Source organism: Engystomops pustulosus, chromosome 9 (genome assembly GCF_040894005.1).
Source record: "Engystomops pustulosus chromosome 9, aEngPut4.maternal, whole genome shotgun sequence".
Classification (NCBI taxonomy): Eukaryota; Metazoa; Chordata; class Amphibia; order Anura; family Leptodactylidae; genus Engystomops; species Engystomops pustulosus.
Genome location: NC_092419.1, coordinates 2,933,837 through 2,954,515, shown reverse-complemented (window position 1 = coordinate 2,954,515; position 20,679 = coordinate 2,933,837). Strand labels below are relative to the sequence as shown.

Below are 20,679 nucleotides of genomic sequence, written 5' to 3'. Positions count from 1 at the left end.
CGGCTCAGGCTGGTGGTGGTGTCATGGATCCATCCTGCCTTGTATCAGCGGCTCAGGCTGGTGGTGGTGGTGTCATGGATCCATCCTGCCTTGTATCAGCGGCTCAGGCTGGTGCTGGTGGTGTCATGGATCCATCCTGCCTTGTATCAGCGGGTCAGGCTGGTGGCGCTGGTGTCATGGATCCATCCTGCCTTGTATCAGCGGGTCAGGCTGGTGCTGGTGGTGTCATGGATCCGTCCTGCCTTGTATCAGCGGCTCAGGCTGGTGGTGCTGGTGTCATGGATCCATCCTGCCTTGTATCAGCGGCTCAGGCTGGTGGTGCTGGTGTCATGGATCCATCCTGCCTTGTACCAGCGGGTCAGGCTGGTGGTGGTGGTGTCATGGATCCATCCTGCCTTGTATCAGCGGGTCAGGCTGGTGGTGGGGGTGTCATGGATCCATCCTGCCTTGTATCAGCGGCTCAGGCTGGTGGTGCTGGTGTCATGGATCCATCCTGCCTTGTACCAGCGGGTCAGGCTGGTGGTGGTGGTGTCATGGATCCATCCTGCCTTGTATCAGCGGGTCAGGCTGGTGGTGGTGGTGTCATGGATCCATCCTGCCTTGTATCAGCGGCTCAGGCTGGTGGTGGTGGTGTCATGGATCCATCCTGCCTTGTATCAGCGGGTCAGGCTGGTGGTGCTGGTGTCATGGATCCATCCTGCCTTGTATCAGCGGGTCAGGCTGGTGGTGGTGGTGTCATGGATCCATCCTGCCTTGTATCAGCGGCTCAGGCTGGTGGTGGTGGTGTCATGGATCCATCCTGCCTTGTATCAGCGGGTCAGGCTGGTGGTGGTGGTGTCATGGATCCATCCTGCCTTGTATCAGCGGGTCAGGCTGGTGGTGCTGGTGTCATGGATCCATCCTGCCTTGTATCAGCGGTCAGGCTGGTGGTGGTGGTGTCATGGATCCTTCCTGCCTTGTATCAGCGGGTCAGGCTGGTGGTGCTGGTGTCATGGATCCATCCTGCCTTGTATCAGCGGCTCAGGCTGGTGGTGGTGGTGTCATGGATCCATCCTGCCTTGTATCAGCGGGTCAGGCTGGTGGTGGTGGTGTCATGGATCCATCCTGCCTTGTATCAGCGGCTCAGGCTGGTGGTGGTGGTGTCATGGATCCATCCTGCCTTGTATCAGCGGCTCAGGCTGGTGGTGGTGGTGTCATGGATCCATCCTGCCTTGTATCAGCGGCTCAGGCTGGTGGTGGTGGTGTCATGGATCCATCCTGCCTTGTATCAGCGGGTCAGGCTGGTGGTGGTGGTGTCATGGATCCATCCTGCCTTGTATCAGCGGGTCAGGCTGGTGGTGGTGGTGGTGTCATGGATCCATCCTGCCTTGTATCAGCGGCTCAGGCTGGTGGTGCTGGTGTCATGGATCCATCCTGCCTTGTATCAGCGGGTCAGGCTGGTGGTGGTGGTGGTGTCATGGATCCATCCTGCCTTGTATCAGCGGCTCAGGCTGGTGCTGGTGTCATGGATCCATCCTGCCTTGTATCAGTGGGTCAGGCTGGTGGTGGTGGTGTCATGGATCCATCCTGCCTTGTATCAGCGGGTCAGGCTGGTGGTGGTGGTGTCATGGATCCATCCTGCCTTGTATCAGCGGCTCAGGCTGGTGGTGGTGGTGTCATGGATCCATCCTGCCTTGTATCAGCGGGTCAGGCTGGTGGTGGTGGTGTCATGGATCCATCCTGCCTTGTATCAGCGGGTCAGGCTGGTGCTGGTGGTGTCATGGATCCATCCTGCCTTGTATCAGCGGCTCAGGCTGGTGGTGGTGGTGTCATGGATCCATCCTGCCTTGTATCAGCGGGTCAGGCTGGTGGTGGTGGTGTCATGGATCCATCCTGCCTTGTATCAGCGGGTCAGGCTGGTGGTGCTGGTGTCATGGATCCATCCTGCCTTGTATCAGCGGGTCAGGCTGGTGGTGGTGGTGTCATGGATCCATCCTGCCTTGTATCAGCGGCTCAGGCTGGTGGTGCTGGTGTCATGGATCCATCCTGCCTTGTATCAGCGGGTCAGGCTGGTGGTGGTGTTGTCATGGATCCATCCTGCCTTGTATCAGCGGCTCAGGCTGGTGGTGGTGGTGTCATGGATCCATCCTGCCTTGTATCAGCGGGTCAGGCTGGTGGTGCTGGTGTCATGGTGTCTTTGGGCCCCTTGGTAACGCCACAGCCTACCTGAGTATTGTTGCTGACCATGTCCATCCCTTTATGAGCACAATGTCCCCTGTAACATCTGATGGCTACTTTCAGCAGGATAATGCGCCATGTCATAAAGCTGGAATCATCTCAGACTGGTTTCTTGAACATGACAATGAGGTCACTGGACACAAATGGCTCCACAGTCACCAGATCTCAATCCAATAGAGCATCTTTGGGATGTGGTGGAACGGGAGATTCGCATCATGGATGTGCAGCCGACAAATCTGCGGCAACTGTGTGATGCCATCATGTCACTATGGAGCAAAATCTCTGAGGAGCTTCCAGCACCTTGTTGTATCTATGCCACGAAGAATTGAGGCAGTTCTGAAGGCAAAAGGGGGTCCAACCCGTTACTAGCATGGTGGACCTAATAAAGTGGCCGGTGAGTGTAGATCCTGTGTACAGCGCAGGATTTCATCCATGTTCATCACTATCTCCTCCTTGTGGTTTCTCCCCCCGCATGGAGTTGGGTCACTCGTCGTGTATCCGCAGCCACACTGTTGGATCGGCTCCTCCCTGTTGGATCAGCACCGCCCTGTTGTCATGTGACGTTACATTTGATGACATTTCTCTGGATGTTTTTATCTTCAGGTTTTATCTTCACAATTTGACATCATTGAAGAGAATTCTCCCAGGTAAAGAGCCGGACATGGACGTCCTCATGGAGTCTGTGGTGAAAGCGCTGCCATTGGGTCAGGATTCATCTGCCTGTGAGTATATAGCGTATCACCGCACCTGTCAGTATATACTGTGACCCCCCCGCCCCCCGGGCCTTATCCCCCAATCCAGAGCATAGCAAAGGGCGGGGGGTGCTCAGCGAGTATATAGCGCATGCGGAATCTACTGCACATAATGTAGCAGCTTGTAATCCCGCTCTGTCTATACTGACCGCTGCCTCCTTCTCTGTGAGATAATGTTGTGCAGAGATTTAATCCGCCATTTTCTGTTTGCCCTTCAGAGCTGCAGGAAAGCTGAATAATTTCCCGGCTGTGAATGTATTTCATGTTCATTTCCAGATCCTTCTATAATGAAGCCGGACATCGAGAGCAGCATCAAAGAGGGGAAACCCCTGATCATAACCATCCCGGTAGATGATGAGTGCAAGTCTCCAGGTGAGGGGTCAGGGGTCACGAGATGGAGGTCACTGACCTGTCACGACCCCCGGAGATCGGTCAGTGCTGCGCGTTCAGGTCACCGCTGGGGCAGAGATTTGTCACTGTAGACACGAGCGGCTCCCAAGTCCCAGGCCACGTCTTACCATTGCTGGAGTTTTCTCCTGCGCTAATCATGGGATCGGGTCCGGGTCTCCGGCTGTCGGAGAATCTGTTTATTATCACTTCTTCCTTTTCCATCCCTTACTGCATCGCGCTGAAGCGGTGAGGAGCAGAGCCGGCGTGGGATCAATCATCTGCCCCCACCGGAGTCACCGGGGTCTTATAGACGCCCCACCTACAGGGCAAAGCAAAGTAAAAAAAAAAAGTGTTAAACAAATAAAGAAAAATGTGTAAATGTCTGTTATTACCCAATACATATAAAGTTAAAGAGAACCCGTCATGTAAAATAACCCCCCTAAACTAAATATATTTTCATAAACTGCCATTAGAGAGCATTGCCTCTATCCCTTCATTGTCCCTCTACATGCCTGTAACCCTAAGCAATGAGGTCCTAAAGCTGTATGCAAATGACCTGTGAAATGTCCAATGAAGCATTAGCATATTCAAGCTGTCCACTCTATTCATGAGTGGGAGGCACAGCCACACCCCCAGTGCATGACTGACAGCCTGTATAATGGAGTGAGGCTGTATAATGATGTGCTTCCTGGTGCTGGTGGCCACGCCCCCTGCAGCGTGTGTGTATGAGATACACCTATACACATGACTGACAGCCTGTATAATGATGTGAGGCTGTATAATGATGTGCTTCCTGGTGCTGGTGGCCACGCCCCCTGCAGCGTGTGTGTATGAGATACACCTATACACATGACTGACAGCCTGTATAATGGTGTGAGGCTGTATAATGGTGTGAGGCTGTATAATGATGTGCTTCCTGGTGCTGGCGCCCCCTGCAGCCTGTGTGTGTATGAGATACTCCTATACACATGACTGACAGCCTGTATAATGATGTGAGGCTGTATAATGATGTGCTTCCTGGTGCTGGCGCCCCCTGCAGCCTGTGTGTGTATGAGATACTCCTATACATATGACTGACAGCCTGTATAATGGTGTGAGGCTGTATAATGATGTGCTTCCTGGTGCTGGTGCCCCCTACAGCCTGTGTGTGCATGTGTGTGTGTGTATAGGAGAGATACAGCAGCTCCAGGCTGCAGCCATGTTACAGCAGAACATGTCAGATTCATGTGTAGCTGATGTCTGTGTCTCTCACCTGTATATTAGGAGGATGCAGCATGTCAGCAGATGCAGCACACACACTAGCAATGCTTTACTATACATTACACACAGACATGAGCAGGGGGAGGGGAGGGGAGGGGTAACAGGGGTGACATCACTGCCTCTGACCATGTGACCAGCCTCATTTACATAATAAAGAAGCGATGATTTTACAATGATTAATGTATGAAATAACTAGATAAAGGCTGGGATGGGATCCATGTGAGCTGCTCCAACAGGTAGAGGTGACAGGACTAGTGACACAGACCTGATGACAGGTGTCCTTTAAGACTCTCATTAGATATTCATAAACATTTAATAGTATTCCCCAATAAAATAAAATCCGCTGTTACAATATATTATTATTCATATTATATATCAAAAGGAAAGTCTCGCGCCAGGGAATTAGTTTAGACCGGGCATTTTGAGTCAATTTGAAAACCAAAAAAATAAATACTACCGGAATACATTTCAAAGAAAAAAATTTTTTTCTCCAGTTTTTGGAACTTTAACACCAAAAAAAAAAAAAAAAATAAAAATGGTGGGAAGTCCCTTAACTTTTTATTTTTAAAGGGGTTTTCCCACGAAGAAAAGTTAGGCCCCATCCCGTGGTTAGGGCCTAACTTGCTGATCAGTGGGGGTCTCAGCACTGCAGATTGTGAAGACGAGGGGTCCGACGGCCGCTCCTCAGACTAATGGAGCAGACAGCTGGGGGCATGACCCTTCTGCTCCATTAATCTCTTTGGAGCTGATGGAGATAAGTGAGCGCTGTGCTCAGCAATTTCCCTCAGCTCCATAGAGATCAATGCATAAAGTCACCGTTCACGTTCCCTTCTTTGCTGGGAGTGTAAGTTTTTTTATAATCACTTTTTTTTTTTTTTTTCTAGATGTTTATGTGATTTCTGATCATTCTCCAACAATAAAGAAGGAGCTGAAGCGTGAGCGGAGCCGCCCGCCGCCCAGGACTGAGTGTGCAGAAGGTTTGTATAGGACGGACACTTGCTGCTATTTCTGTAGCTGACCATTGCCCGTTATTATCATTGGGCGCAGTAACGCCTGGTGCCCACGAGCGAGTTTGGATTGTCGGACTCGATCCGTTTATGTGCAGGATTTCCCGGACCGAACCTTTAGTTACTGAACTGAAATCTGCATTTAGATTAGATCCTGCACAAAGCGAGTTCTCCCGTAAGCCTCAAACATAAAGGTTTGTCCGAAGTTTATGGTTTACCCCTTATTCTCAGGATAAATTATGTGTCATCGTTCTGGCGTTCGGGGGCGTTCCATAAAAACGATATCTGTCCTTTACACTAATGAACTTCCGAGGTGTAGAATATCCTGGCTGAGCACCGGTTGATAAGGTGACCCCCCCCCCCCTCTTACCTCCCTGCGCGGCCCCTCAGCGCTCTGCGGTTATTTATCCTGCCAAAAAGAGGAAGAAGCTGCAGCGCATGCGCGGCTCAACAGCTGAAGATCACTGAGGGGCCACGCACGGATGTTAGGCTACATTCACAGTAACGTGGGCACACGTCAGCGCACGGGAAAGGAGGAGGGGTGGCCGGTGGTCGCCTCCCCCTCCCTCCATAGAGATTCATGGCGCCGTAATACGGGGTAAGATAGAACATGTGCTGCACTGTACCGCTCCGTGCACCCATTGCCGGCCTATGGGGGATGTATATATGGAGGCAGTATATACATTCCCCAATGGTCATGTGTATGTAACCTAAGACCTCAGAGACTACAGGGGTGGAGCCTTAGCCCCCAGCACGCTGCAGGCTCCACACTCATTAGCATAAACGATAACGTTTCTAGTTACTTGGTTCTGGTTGGAGGTTTAGGCTGAGGCAGTGCAGGGGTTAGTAGGTTAGTATCTACCGGTATCAGGAATATCCCAGTTCCTTGTCGTAGGTTTCCTTTAATGCTGCAGCACGAAAAAGATTCTGACTGTTTGTCAGGTGCTCGGCAATTCTTCCTGATATCTTTATGCTTTGTGTGCATTCACTTTCCGTATTTTGTATCCTCAGATGTTTATGTGGTTCCGGATAATAATTCCCCAATAAAGCAGGAAATAAAAACTGAGCCCGACCCTCTGGTGCACAGAAAGACGTCTCCACAAGGTTTGTTAATGTTGTAGCAGATGTGATGCATCCGGTATAACCGCAGTGTAGTGCGAAGCGCACATATAACTCGGGAATAACTGGGCCACTCGCAGAGTCTCGGGTCAGAACCAGCGATGTGGAGCTTTTATTTAACCAAGTGTAAAAAAAACCCCAAACCCAGCACAATCACACGGTGCGTCCGGAGCAGCAGCCTCCTCCTCCTCCTCAGGCTTGTAGAGGATGTGTCCGGAGCAGCCTCCTCCTCCTCAGGCTTGTAGGGGATGTGTCCGGAGCAGCCTCCTCCTCCTCAGGTTTGTAGGGGATGTGTCCGGAGCGGCCTCCTCCTCCTCAGGCTTGTAGGGGATGTGTCCGGAGCGGCCTCCTCCTCCTCAGGCTTGTAGGGGATGTGTCCGGAGCAGCCTCCTCCTCCTCAGGCTTGTAGGGGATGTGTCCGGAGCGGCCTCCTCCTCCTCAGGCTTGTAGGGGATGTGTCCGGAGCGGCCTCCTCCTCCTCAGGCTTGTAGGGGATGTGTCCGGAGCAGCCTCCTCCTCCTCAGGCTTGTAGGGGATGTGTCCGGAGCAGCCTCCTCCTCCTCAGGCTTGTAGGGGATGTGTCCGGAGCGGCCTCCTCCTCCTCAGGCTTGTAGGGGATGTGTCCGGAGCAGCCTCCTCCTCCTCAGGCTTGTAGGGGATGTGTCCGGAGCAGCCTCCTCCTCCTCAGGCTTGTAGGGGATGTGTCTGGAGCAGCCTCCTCCTCCTCAGGCTTGTAGGGGATGTGTCCGGAGCAGCCTCCACCTCCTCCTCAGGCTTGTAGGGGATGTGTCCGGAGCGGCCTCCTCCTCCTCAGGCTTGTAGGGGATGTGTCCGGAGCGGCCTCCTCCTCCTCAGGCTTGTAGGGGATGTGTCCGGAGCGGCCTCCTCCTCCTCAGGCTTGTAGGGGATGTGTCCGGAGCAGCCTCCTCCTCCTCAGGCTTGTAGGGGATGTGTCCGGAGCAGCCTCCCCCTCCTCAGGCTTGTAGGGGATGTGTCCGGAGCAGCCTCCTCCTCCTCAGGCTTGTAGGGGATGTGTCCGGAGCAGCCTCCCCCTCCTCAGGCTTGTAGGGGATGTGTCCGGAGCGGCCTCCTCCTCCTCCTCCTCGGGCTTGTAGGGGATGTGTCCGGAGCGGCCTCCTCCTCCTCAGGCTTGTAGGGGATGTGTCCGGAGCAGCCTCCTCCTCCTCCTCAGGCTTGTAGGGGATGTGTCCGGAGCAGCCTCCTCCTCCTCCTCAGGCTTGTAGGGGATGTGTCCGGAGCAGCCTCCTCCTCCTCCTCAGGCTTGTAGGGGATGTGTCCGGAGCAGCCTCCTCCTCCTCCTCCTCAGGCTTGTAGGGGATGTGTCTGGAGCAGCCTCCTCCTCCTCAGGCTTGTAGGGGATGTGTCCGGAGCGGCCTCCTCCTCCTCAGGCTTGTAGGGGATGTGTCCGGAGCAGCCTCCACCTCCTCAGGCTTGTAGGGGATGTGTCCGGAGCAGCCTCCCCCTCCTCAGGCTTGTAGGGGATGTGTCCGGAGCAGCCTCCTCCTCCTCAGGCTTGTAGGGGATGTGTCCGGAGCGGCCTCCTCCTCCTCAGGCTTGTAGGGGATGTGTCCGGAGCGGCCTCCTCCTCCTCAGGCTTGTAGGGGATGTGTCTGGAGCGGCCTCCTCCTCCTCAGGCTTGTAGGGGATGTGTCCGGAGCAGCCTCCCCCTCCTCAGGCTTGTAGGGGATGTGTCCGGAGCAGCCTCCTCCTCCTCAGGCTTGTAGGGGATGTGTCCGGATCGGCCGCCTCCTCAGGCTTTGTATCCCACATCCAGCTCCTTGAGGGGCAGAGCCGAGGCCTCCATCAGGCTGTGGCTTGTCGTCACCCGCTGTCATCTGTTGGATGAGAACCAGGATGTAGAATAACATTGTTTAATAATTATTTTTTTGTATATTACAGAATCTTTGTCTCCAAAGGCAACTATTATAGTCAATATCGATGATGATGATGAAGACGAGGAGGATGAAGATGATGAGGGGGAGGATGAAGAAGAAGACGAGGAGGAGGATGTGGATGTTGAAGATGAAGATGAGGATGAAGGCTCTGAAAATCATCCGATGACGCACAAAGGAAATGATCGTCCTAAAGGTTTGTAGGCGCAGTAACGGTCGTGTACATTCTGGTCGTGTCGTGTGAAGTGATGACCAGTCCCTTCCATATCAGAATATTCACACATTTCACTTTCCACATAAGTAGAAGTTGGATGGTCCAGAAGGTGCCTGGATCCTCCCATCGTCCTCACATCCCGGAGCACCCGGCTCTTGTCATTTTTCAGGCTTCTCCGGCCTTTCCGTAGGTGTACAAGAAATACTTAGTTTTTTTGTGCACGATCGGGGCTAGATGAGAATAATTTCTCATTTATCATCCGGTCCTGTAGGACGTTTCCATTGAAGTGGTCATCAGTGCGGGATGTAGACACTTCTGTACATCTCTCTCTTCCGATCTCTCTGACTCTCGAAGCTCAGAGGCCACACACATCTAAAACATCGGGCCTCAAAATGGTGCATTAGCTTTTGTTCAATTGTTATGTCACCTTGCTCTCATGATGTCAAAATGTGAACAGCATGATAAGGAGGACTGTTTAAGTACCAATTCAGGATCAGACACCTGTTGTAAATTTGAACATTAAGGAGCTCATGACCAGAGAACAGCAAGTTGTGTGAAATCTTAGGTCCAACTGTTTAATATTCTCTAAACTTGTGAAAAACTAATGGAATCTCCACATTTAGGGTCTCGGCCACATTTAGGGTCTCGTCCACATTTAGGGTCTCGTCCACACGTTCAGGTTTTCAGATGCAGTTTTTGTAGCCAGTTGCCGGTGTCTGCCGTAATGGGTGAGAACATATGAAGAAAAGCTGCAGCTCCAGGTTTGGACTTCAAAAACTGCATCTGCACAACTGAACGTCGCGCCCTAAAGGTTCCCTGTGAAGGTTGGAGGATATTCGGCTTCATCCGCAAGTGAAATATCCCCAACTATTTGAGATTGGTGAATGATGTGATCGTCCTCTTGTTACTCTCAGGTCTCTGTATGTAGAATTGTATTATATATATCTTATTTCTATGTATTTTATTCTGCAGACTGGATTATACAAGACGTCATCGCTCCGATAGAAACCAAAGCTGCTCAGAATCCCAGTGGCCCCGTCAATGTCTGGTTTGTGAAGAGCGTGAAGGTGAACGGCCAAAACCCACCCAAAGGGGAGAATGTTAACCCTCCGGGGGCCGTCACTGTAAAGAAGGAGCCGGAACCTGAGGTTAATGTTGTAGTGAACTCGTCTGTCCCTCCGCAAGCTTCCCATAACGCCTCTGGGTATCCGGGGAAACCGGCGCATCACAACGGACAGGCTTCCGCAGGCTCGCGGTTCGGAGCGCCTGACGCCATAGACGATGAGATGGAAGAGAAGATCCAGGTTTGTTCGGTGTGTTCCATGTGCTTCACCTCGCTGTCGGCTCTGGAGCTGCACATGAGTAACCACAAGGAGGGCAGTTCGTGGATTTGCGCGGCGTGTGGGAAGTCTTATTACACCAAGTCCAGTCTGGATAGACACACGTTAACGCACATGAGAGAAAAACCGCTAAAGTGTCCCGAATGCGGCAAAGGATTCGCCAAGCAGAACAACTTTGACATGCACCTGCGGCTCCACGCGGGGGAGGTGCTGTTCCCATGCAGCGAATGTGAGAAGTTGTTTACGTCGAAGGCGTCATGTGACAGACACGTACGAGCGCACAAGATGGTGCGTCCTCACGTCTGCCCCCTGTGCGGGAAGGGTTTCCTCTACAACGGCTGCCTCGTCCGGCACATCCGGGTCCACACCGGGGAGCGGCCCTTTCCCTGTCCTGAGTGCGGCAGATGTTTCCGTCAGACTTCAGCTCTAAATCGTCACGTAAAAACTCACTCGGGCGAGAAGCCATTCGGCTGCGCGGAGTGCGGCAAGTGCTTCACCCATCAGTCCGATCTAAATCGTCACAAGGAGACCCACAGACGGGAGCAGCAGCTGGTGCAGTGCCGGCCCAGTAACGACAGCTCCTTAGCCACATACATTATTCTATAAGACTTTCTGGCGCCTTCCCCTGCGCGGCGTAAGATGGAATATAAAGGGTTTTATCATGTATAATATACATCAGGTGATGTGACGGACGCAATCGCATCGCAGCACTGCTGGAAATCTTCTGTTTGTGACGTATCTAAGCCATAGCTGCTGTATCCACAAGCCTGCGCTAGTCCATGGCGAGTTCCCATGGAGCGTCACCTAAAGATTTGTTATCGGGTTCCTTCCCCTGCGCTGGTTCTGATGAGAACATTACGTTCTGCAGCCCCCGGTGTAATTATTGGGCTCGTTCACATTATGTAGGTTTTTTAAGGTCTTTTTAATATTTTTAGCCAAAGACTGGGTGAATCTGATGAGAGTAGTAGTAGTTTATATCTTCTTTTTCTTACTCTTTGTATGTGCTCGGGCTTATAACAAACAGTTGGGCACCAGGAGATGTAACTAAAGTGCGCAGCTCCTAGTGCTAAAACAAATGCCGCAGTGTTACACAATGATAGCGTTACCGGAAACCTCCGATAATAACACTGCTGCGCTGTACATTACAAAGGCTACATTCACACTGCCGTTGCCCGCCGTACCGTACCGTAGCGTGCACGCCCCTCTCCATAGGAAGTAATGGCACACGGCGCCGTACTACGGAGAAAGATAGGACAGGTCTTATGGGCGCCGTGCGCCCATTGCCATCTATGGGGGACGTATATAGGCCGTATATACGTCCCCCATACGGCAGCGTGAATGTAGCCAAACACCGGACCCCTCTCAAAGCGGTCTGACGTATTCATGAGGGGGGGTCCAAGGCGCTGCCTCTTCCCCGGACTACCCCGCTCGCTCCATAGGCCGGCGCTGACTGCCACGCGTCATGCGGAAGTCACCGCCCCTTTGAGAGTGGTCCGGCACTTCCATTGTACTCCGCAGCGGTGTTTGTTGGCGTTATCGGAGGTTTCCCACGCCGCTATCAGTGTAACACGGCCGCGTCTGTTGTAGCACTAGGAGCCGCTTACTTTAGAGACCTCTCCTAGTGCCCAATTTCTGGGTGATGCGTCCTATTTGAGCTGCTGTAATACTTGATCCCACACGTCGTCTGAGGTCCCGGCTCCTGATGTCGCTGCAAACGTTTCACCAACTTATTAACCTGCACAACAGCAAAAAGGAAATTCCCTTTAAAAGCTGAAAACAAAAACCTCTCTTAAGACTCCGTGCCCCCCCCCCCCACCCCGCTCACAGAGAGCGGTCCGTAGTGATCATCCTCTATACACGGAGACCACCACCCGAGAGACCCCTCAGTATCGCAGTGCCGCAGCCTCGGGTTGTCCTGTATAAGGAGCGTGGTGTGAACAGGGACAAAACTCTTAAATGTGAAGAAAATATTTTCTGCGTTTTTTACTTTTTTGTTAGTTTTTAAAAAAAGTTTAAGTAACTTTTTAAACAAAATTTGAAAATGACGAGAGGTAAAACATTTCTTGTAAAGCGCCCCTTGTAAAGTTGTTTACGTCGAAGGCGTCATGTGACAGACACGTACGAGCGCACAAGATGGTGCGTCCTCACGTCTGCCCCCTGTGCGGGAAGGGTTTCCTCTACAACGGCTGCCTCGTCCGGCACATCCGGGTCCACACCGGGGAGCGGCCCTTTCCCTGTCCCGAGTGCGGCAGATGTTTCCGTCAGACTTCAGCTCTAAATCGTCACGTAAAAACTCACTCGGGCGAGAAGCCATTCGGCTGCGCGGAGTGCGGCAAGTGCTTCACCCATCAGTCCGATCTAAATCGTCACAAGGAGACCCACAGACGGGAGCAGCAGCTGGTGCAGTGCCGGCCCAGTAACGACAGCTCCTTAGCCACATACATTATTCTATAAGACTTTCTGGCGCCTTCCCCTGCGCGGCGTAAGATGGAATATAAAGGGTTTTATCATGTATAATATACATCAGGTGATGTGACGGACGCAATCGCATCGCAGCACTGCTGGAAATCTTCTGTTTGTGACGTATCTAAGCCATAGCTGCTGTATCCACAAGCCTGCGCTAGTCCATGGCGAGTTCCCATGGAGCGTCACCTAAAGATTTGTTATCGGGTTCCTTCCCCTGCGCTGGTTCTGATGAGAACATTACGTTCTGCAGCCCCCGGTGTAATTATTGGGCTCGTTCACATTATGTAGGTTTTTTAAGGTCTTTTTAATATTTTTAGCCAAAGACTGGGTGAATCTGATGAGAGTAGTAGTAGTTTATATCTTCTTTTTCTTACTCTTTGTATGTGCTCGGGCTTATAACAAACAGTTGGGCACCAGGAGATGTAACTAAAGTGCGCAGCTCCTAGTGCTAAAACAAATGCCGCAGTGTTACACAATGATAGCGTTACCGGAAACCTCCGATAATAACACTGCTGCGCTGTACATTACAAAGGCTACATTCACACTGCCGTTGCCCGCCGTACCGTACCGTAGCGTGCACGCCCCTCTCCATAGGAAGTAATGGCACACGGCGCCGTACTACGGAGAAAGATAGGACATGTCTTATGGGCGCCGTGCGCCCATTGCCATCTATGGGGGACGTATATAGGCCGTATATACGTCCCCCATACGGCAGCGTGAATGTAGCCAAACACCGGACCCCTCTCAAAGCGGTCTGACGTATTCATGAGGGGGGGTCCAAGGCGCTGCCTCTTCCCCGGACTACCCCGCTCGCTCCATAGGCCGGCACTGACTGCCGCGCGTCATGCGGAAGTCACCGCCCCTTTGAGAGTGGTCCGGCACTTCCATTGTACTCCGCAGCGGTGTTTGTTGGCGTTATCGGAGGTTTCCCACGCCGCTATCAGTGTAACACGGCTGCGTCTGTTGTAGCACTAGGAGCCGCTTTAGTAACCTCTCCTAGTGCCCAATTTCTGGGTGATGCGTCCTATTTGAGCTGCTGTAATACTTGATCCCACACGTCGTCTGAGGTCCCGGCTCCTGATGTCGCTGCAAACGTTTCACCAACTTATTAACCTGCACAACAGCAAAAAGGAAATTCCCTTTAAAAGCTGAAAACAAAAACCTCTCTTAAGACTCCGTGCCCCCCCCCCCCCACCCCGCTCACAGAGAGCGGTCCGTAGTGATCATCCTCTATACACGGAGACCACCACCCGAGAGACCCCTCAGTATCGCAGTGCCGCAGCCTCGGGTTGTCCTGTATAAGGAGCGTGGTGTGAACAGGGACAAAACTCTTAAATGTGAAGAAAATATTTTCTGCGTTTTTTACTTTTTTGTTAGTTTTTAAAAAAAGTTTAAGTAACTTTTTAAACAAAATTTGAAAATGACGAAAGGTAAAACATTTCTTGTAAAGCGCCCCTATCCCCCCCCCCCCCCCCCCCACCGCTGCATAGAAAGCGGAGCGACCGCCGTTGTATTGTGGTACAATGTAGGACATGTTCTATATTTTGCACGGCGGTCGTCTGGCTTGGTCACTGTGGGGTGAGACAAGGCTCGCTTACTGCTCCGTTACTGGGGGCTGTTATACGGCCGTGTACATGGGGCCCTACATTGGCTCTTATCGTCCTCCCTCCTAAAATCTCTGCTGAACTCTGTCTTGCTAGCTGTAAGACTAAATGACACAAGTGCCGGATTACTAATAAAGCTATTGAGAGGGGCGGGGGAGGGGGAGTCGCAGCTGCTAGATCTCCATCCGCCGGGCAAGTCTCATAGTGACCAGAAACCTCCTGTACAGACCGGACGACTGATCCCTGCAAAGGTTATTAACTGCAGGATGGGAATGCAGGGACTTGCCGTTGGATACTCTGAGTTTTTGCACATCTAATGTTTGCGCCGCAGTGCAGTCACAATTGTCTCTTTTTCTTGTAGTTAGTTTGATCTTTTTGTTTCTTTTTTGTGCAGCGGTTACTGGTTCCATGTTATCAGGTTGTAGTTCTGCAGTGATGGGACTTGTATAAGAGCCACTTACCTGCTGCAAGGAGTTTTATAAGAAGTTATTTCCCAACTCATTTTATCCGGGTGTAAATTATTTTTATTCTACAATAACCCTGAGCCGGTCTGTACATTATCACATCCGCTGTAACCTGCACATACGTGTTATTACAGATTTATGTTATATTGTGGGGGGAGACGTAGGCACCGATATATACGGCTCCCACATTATCGCTCAGGCTGGATGTTATATCCGTATTTAGGATCTGTAGGGATCGGCACATTCAGGGATCAGGTATGTGACACAATGGGGGTCATTTACTAAGGACTCAAATCGCGCCGTTCACTCGGGTATCCTGACTATTTCCGTTTTGCAGCATTTTTCCCTGAATTGCCCCGAGTTTTTGGCGCACGCGATTGGATGGGGTGGGGTGGATTTTTTTTTTTTAAAAAATGTGTTGCTTGACACGCGCTTACCTGCACCAGGAAGAGGATGGTGAACCCCGGCGGACCTCGGCGCAGCAGCGACACCTGGTGGACATCGGGCACACAACCTTAGTGAGTCGCCGGAAGACCCGAATCCTCGTCGGAGGACGCGCCGCTGGATTGCAACAGGACGGGATAAGTAAATGAGCCCCAATGAGTTACATAGGCGATTAGTGGTTACAGACATAACGATGGGAGAAGATATTGGGCCATGGAAGTCCCGGTCTGTCGGATCTTGTGACCTCGTGGCACCATAAGCCTCATCCAGTGAGGGAGCGCTGATCCCCATTGCCTGGGGCACGTCTGCCTAAATATTGTGGGGGAGGTTACACCCAGGGATCGTGTCCTTGTCACATACTCTATTTACCCAAAGATACAAAAATAAACATTGTCACTAATATGTGTCCAAGCCTGAGGTCTCCACGGCGTCATCATTTCTGAACCAAAACCAGGATTCATAAAGTCCCAGGAATCCTGCAATATGCAAAATGTATATGTATAAGATGGGGTCTGGAGGTTTGTTCTTAAGTTGAGTTTGTATGTAAGTCGGAACTGTATATTTTATCATTTGTAACCCCAGACAACATTTTTTTTTGGTCGCTGTGACAATTCGGATTTTAAAAATGTTGGAATTTAATGAGAACCAGGAATAACAATAAATCTTCGTTACAGACGCCTGTGATAACTGTTACAGCTGATCATTGTAGCCTAAGGATAAAGTACAGGAAATCACCAATATCCAGAGGTGTGTCTGTAACTAGGGGTCGTCTGTAAGTCGGGTGTTCTTAAGTAGGGGACCGCCTGTATATATAATATTCTGATTTTTAGTTGGTTTCCCCTGTTTTGCACTGCAGAGTGGTATAGCCCATGCACCTGTGTAATGTTACCATGGATCGTACTAAACGGAGAAGTGAAAGAAAGATGGAATTGTATTTTATCCTTTGTTCCACAGAAAGGAGAATAGTTTTTCTATAAGCTGTAAGAACCACAGATCTAGCGCCACGTAAAGGAAATCTACCATTTGATGCATAGTGAACCAGACATACCCTGAGAATGCTGCAGCTACACTGATGCAGAAACATATCTTGTTTAATCCTTGAACCAAGTGGTTTTGCTCAAAAAATAATTATGAAATTCAGGACCTTGGGAAAGCTGAGTGCAGACTAGCTTTCTTACATAAAAAGCTTCCTGAACTGTCCAGACCTGACTAATCAACCTGAGCTGGATGACACAGCAGCTGGGGGGTGGTGCAGCGATTGATTACTTCTGCCTGTCAGGGACAGCACAGTGATGGCATATTCTCAATTTATGTAGGGCAGGATGAGGCTGGAGTATGATTAGGGTAAGAGGAGAAGCCCCGGAGCTTCATTATCATCATTTTATAATTGTTTTTTCAGCAAAACCACTCGGCTCAGGGATTAAACAAATGTTTCTGACCTGAGGCTTATACTGGAGTCAGTTTTCCAGTTTTTTTGTGATAAAATTAGATTCTGCGGCTTGTAATGTATAAAGTACTTCTATTTTTTATTTAAAGGCAATGGCCACCATTTTTTTTTTTTTGTAATGGGGGGGAAGACTGGGGGGGGGGGGGCTGAATGTTGGGTCATTTACTAATTTACCTCTATTAAAAGTTCTGCTTTGCTTTCTTGAAAAGTAATGTCCGGCCTCCTGATTTCTGTCCATGAACAATCGCCCTGCCAGGACCTTCAGTCTTTCACCTGATTGGCCGACATGTCTGTGTGTCTCTTGGTTATAAAGAAATGATTATTATTATCTCCTCGTTATAGGAAACTCTCTTCCCGTATCTCTATGGGATATTTGCTGATCCCTCGTCTCTTCCTCCTTATCTTTGGTCTCTGAACCTTTTCCTTCTCCTCTATAACTTTTACCTCTGGATCATCGACTTTCCCGTCTCTGTCCATAACTGCCCCGGCTCCGCCTCTTTTCTCACTTCTCTTTTCCGATTTGGCAGTTTTTCCCGAGGGGAGGAGTCATGAGCACAACCTAACAAGTTTGAAAACTCCTTCGCGAAGCTTGGTTGGTCCAATCAATCCATAAAAACAGCAGAAACAACAAACCTCCGCACACAGAGGAAACACTCCACGAGGTCCATCGTTACCCGATAGGGGACACTCCACCCCCCACATCCCAAAGTCATAGGGACACGGGTGCACAATTATATATTGTGTCCTCAGGATCTGGAAAACTTTGATGTCCTCTCTAAATTTATTGGATGTAGCAGCCATTAGTGATGACGGGACCTCTATTCTGTGGGTCCTGCTCTTGTGATCTGTGGGGGTCTCGCCATCACTATGTCCTCCCCGATCCTGGGGGCAGGGAATAACCTGCATAAACTTGGCTCATTATTACAATGACTGTTCCTTGGGTAACTGATACATTTTCCCAGTGTAAACATCTAACTAGAGGAATTATAATATAAGTCACATGATACCAGATCTGTCTCCAGCATCAGACATTGTGATAACTTTACCCCCAGGTGTAATGGGGAGGTTATGTTTTATGGCAGCTCAGCTGCAGATCTCCCCCTCAGGCTTTAATCTTTGCCTAAAGCACAACAGAAACACATTTACCAGAAACCTACCATGTGATGAATTATGCAGCAAACATACCATGAGAATGCTGTAGCTACACTGATGCAGAAACATATCTTGTTTAATCCCTGAGCTGAGTGGTTTTGCTGAACAATCAATTCTAACATTATGATAATGACTCTCTGTCCCTTCTGTGGCTACTCCGGCGCTTCTCCTCTTACCCTAATTACACACTGCTCCAGCCTTGTCCTGCCCGACATAAGCCGAGAATACGTCATCACTGTGTTGTCCCTGCCAGGCAGAAGTAATCAATCCCTGCATCATCCCCCCAGCTGCTGTGTATGAGTCATCCAGCTCAGGTTGATTAGTCTTGTCTGGGCAGCTACTATGTATGTGGAAGTAATGTGTTTATGCATGGCAGCCAGGGCACCCAGCTTTCCCAAGGTCCTGAATTTTGTAATTTTTTTTTTAGGAAAACCACTCAGTTCAGGGATTAAACAAGATATGTTTCTGCATTCTGAAGGCATGTTTTGTTCACAATGCATGAAAACAAATAGTAGATTTCATTACTTAGGGGGTCATTTATCTTAGGCTGTTGCGCCTTTTTCGTGACTTTTAAGTGCATTGGGGTATTTGCACAATGGCACCTTTTAGCCAGAGTTTGCCGTGTAGCAGTTTCCTGGTTTGCACCTAATTTGTCTTTCTCCTGCTTCCAGACGTTTGCGCCTTTAAAGGGGGGGGGGGGGGATGTCGAATATTTGTGCAATAACTCGCCAGTCCTGACCGCACTTAGGAAAGACAATGGTGCGACAAAGACCAATCAGGTGCTAAAAATACTCACAAATGGCGCAAAACGAGCTCAGGGGAGGGGGAAATAATATACATGACCCCCAGAGAGGTTTTGTAACATGAATCTCAATGTGAAATCAAAAACAACAATGAAAGATAAAACCATCAAACCGTTTATATAGCGGATATAGTGCAAAAAGGGCAGAATACACAATAACGAGCAGCGCAGAAGTAAGAAGTCTGCAAGATCCACAGCGTGCAACCAAAATCTGCACATTTAGGCTCCAGGTTTGTTCTGCAGTCCGTATGGTACAGGAAAATCGTACAGAATACAGGTGTGGTGTCTATTATTTTTAGACAAGGGGGAGGAGCTAGTTGGGGCTGCATATAAGTTGTAACTGTAACCGTTTCCTACCATAGTGCAAAGGGTTAATACTATAAGTTATTTCTCTTTACCAAAAGAAGATTTGCAACTTGGCCGGGATGAACCTAAGTGAAGGGGAATCCGTGTAGATGAGGATATTACCCCCGGGGTGTTGCCCTCTCGCATTCAAACTTGCACCCGTGTAGATGAGGATATTACCCCCAGGTGTTGCCCCCTCGTATCCACACTTGCACCCGTGTAGATGTGGATATAACCCCCAGGTGTTGCCCCCTCGTATCCACACTTGCCCCCCTGTAGATGAGGATATAACCCCCGGGTGTTGCCCCTCGCATCCACACTTGCACCCGTGTAGATGAGGATATAACCCCCGGGTGTTGCCCCCTCGCATCCACACTTGCACCCGTGTAGATGAGGATATAACCCCCGGGTGTTGCCCCCCCTCGTATCCACACTTGCACCCGTGTAGATGAGGATATAACCCCCGGGTGTTGCCCCCTCGCATCCACACTTGCACCCGTGTAGATGAGGATATAACCCCCGGGTGTTGCCCCCTCGTATCCACACTTGCACCCGTGTAGATGAGGATATAACCCCCGGGTGTTGCCCCCCCTCGTATCCACACTTGCCCTCGTGCAGATGTGGATATAACCCCCAGGTGTTGCCCCCTCGTATCCACACTTGCCCCCGTGTAGATGAGGATATAACCCCCAGGTGTTGCCCCCTCGCATCCACACTTGCACCCATGTAGATGAGGATATTACCCCCGGGTGTTGCCCCCTCGTATCCACACTTGCCCCCGTGCAGATGTGGATATAACCCCCAGGTGTTGCCCCCTCGCATCCACACTTGCCCCCGTGTAGATGAGGATATAACCCCCAGGTGTTGCCCCCTCGCATCCACACTTGCCCCCGTGTAGATGAGGATATTACCCTTGGGTGTTGCCCCCTTGTACCCACACTTGCCCCCCTGTAGATGAGGATATAACCCCCAGGTGTTGCCCCCTCGTATCCACACTTGCCCCCGTGTAGATGAGGATATAACCCCCGGGTGTTGTCCCCCTCGCATCCACACTTGCCCCCGTGTAGATGAGGATATAACCCCCAGGTGTTGCCCCCTCGCATCCACACTTGCCCCCGTGTATATAGGCCGTATATACGTCCCCCATACGGCAGTGTGAATGTAGCCAAACACCGGACCCCTCTCAAAGCGGTCTGGCGTATTCATGAGGGAGGGGGGTCCGAGGCGCTGCCTCTTCCCCGGACCACCCCACTCGCTCCATAGGCCGGCGCTGACTGCCGCGTGTCATGCGGAAGTCACCGCCCCTAATGAGAGCCCCTTTGAGAGCAGTCCGGCGCTTCCATTGTACTCCTCAGCGGTGTTTGTTGGCGTTATCGGAGGTTTCCCACGCCGCTATCAGTGTAACACGGCCGCGTCTGTTGTAGCACTAGGAGCCGCTTACTTTAGAGACCTCTCCTAGTGCCGAATTTCTGGGTGACGCGTCCTCTTTGAGCTGCTGTAATACTTGATCCTACACGTCCTCTGAGGTCCCGGCTCCTGATGTCGCTCTTTACTCACTAACGTTTTACCAACTTATTAAACTGTACAACAGCAAAAAGGAAATTCCCTCTAAAAGCTGAAAACGAAAACCTCTCTCTTAGACCTCCGCCCCCCCCCCCTCTCACAGAGAGCGGTCCGTAGATTCCCCATCGCACCGATCATCCTCTATACACGGAGACCACCCGAGAGACCCCTCAGTAACGC

At 50.8% G+C, this 20,679-nt stretch overlaps 1 protein-coding gene across 1 annotated transcript; it reads left to right on the top strand.

Moving 5' to 3' along the window:
• The first annotated feature begins 2,825 nt into the window (after positions 1–2,825).
• LOC140077464 (uncharacterized) lies at positions 2,826–11,233 on the top strand. Its single transcript, XM_072124688.1, has 6 exons — positions 2,826–2,921; positions 3,246–3,341; positions 5,504–5,629; positions 6,638–6,730; positions 8,666–8,854; positions 9,845–11,233. Exons 1-6 carry the CDS (start codon positions 2,879–2,881, stop codon positions 10,816–10,818), a joined length of 1,521 nt encoding a protein of 506 aa, XP_071980789.1. The 5' UTR covers positions 2,826–2,878; the 3' UTR covers positions 10,819–11,233.
• The last annotated feature ends 9,446 nt before the right edge of the window (positions 11,234–20,679 follow it).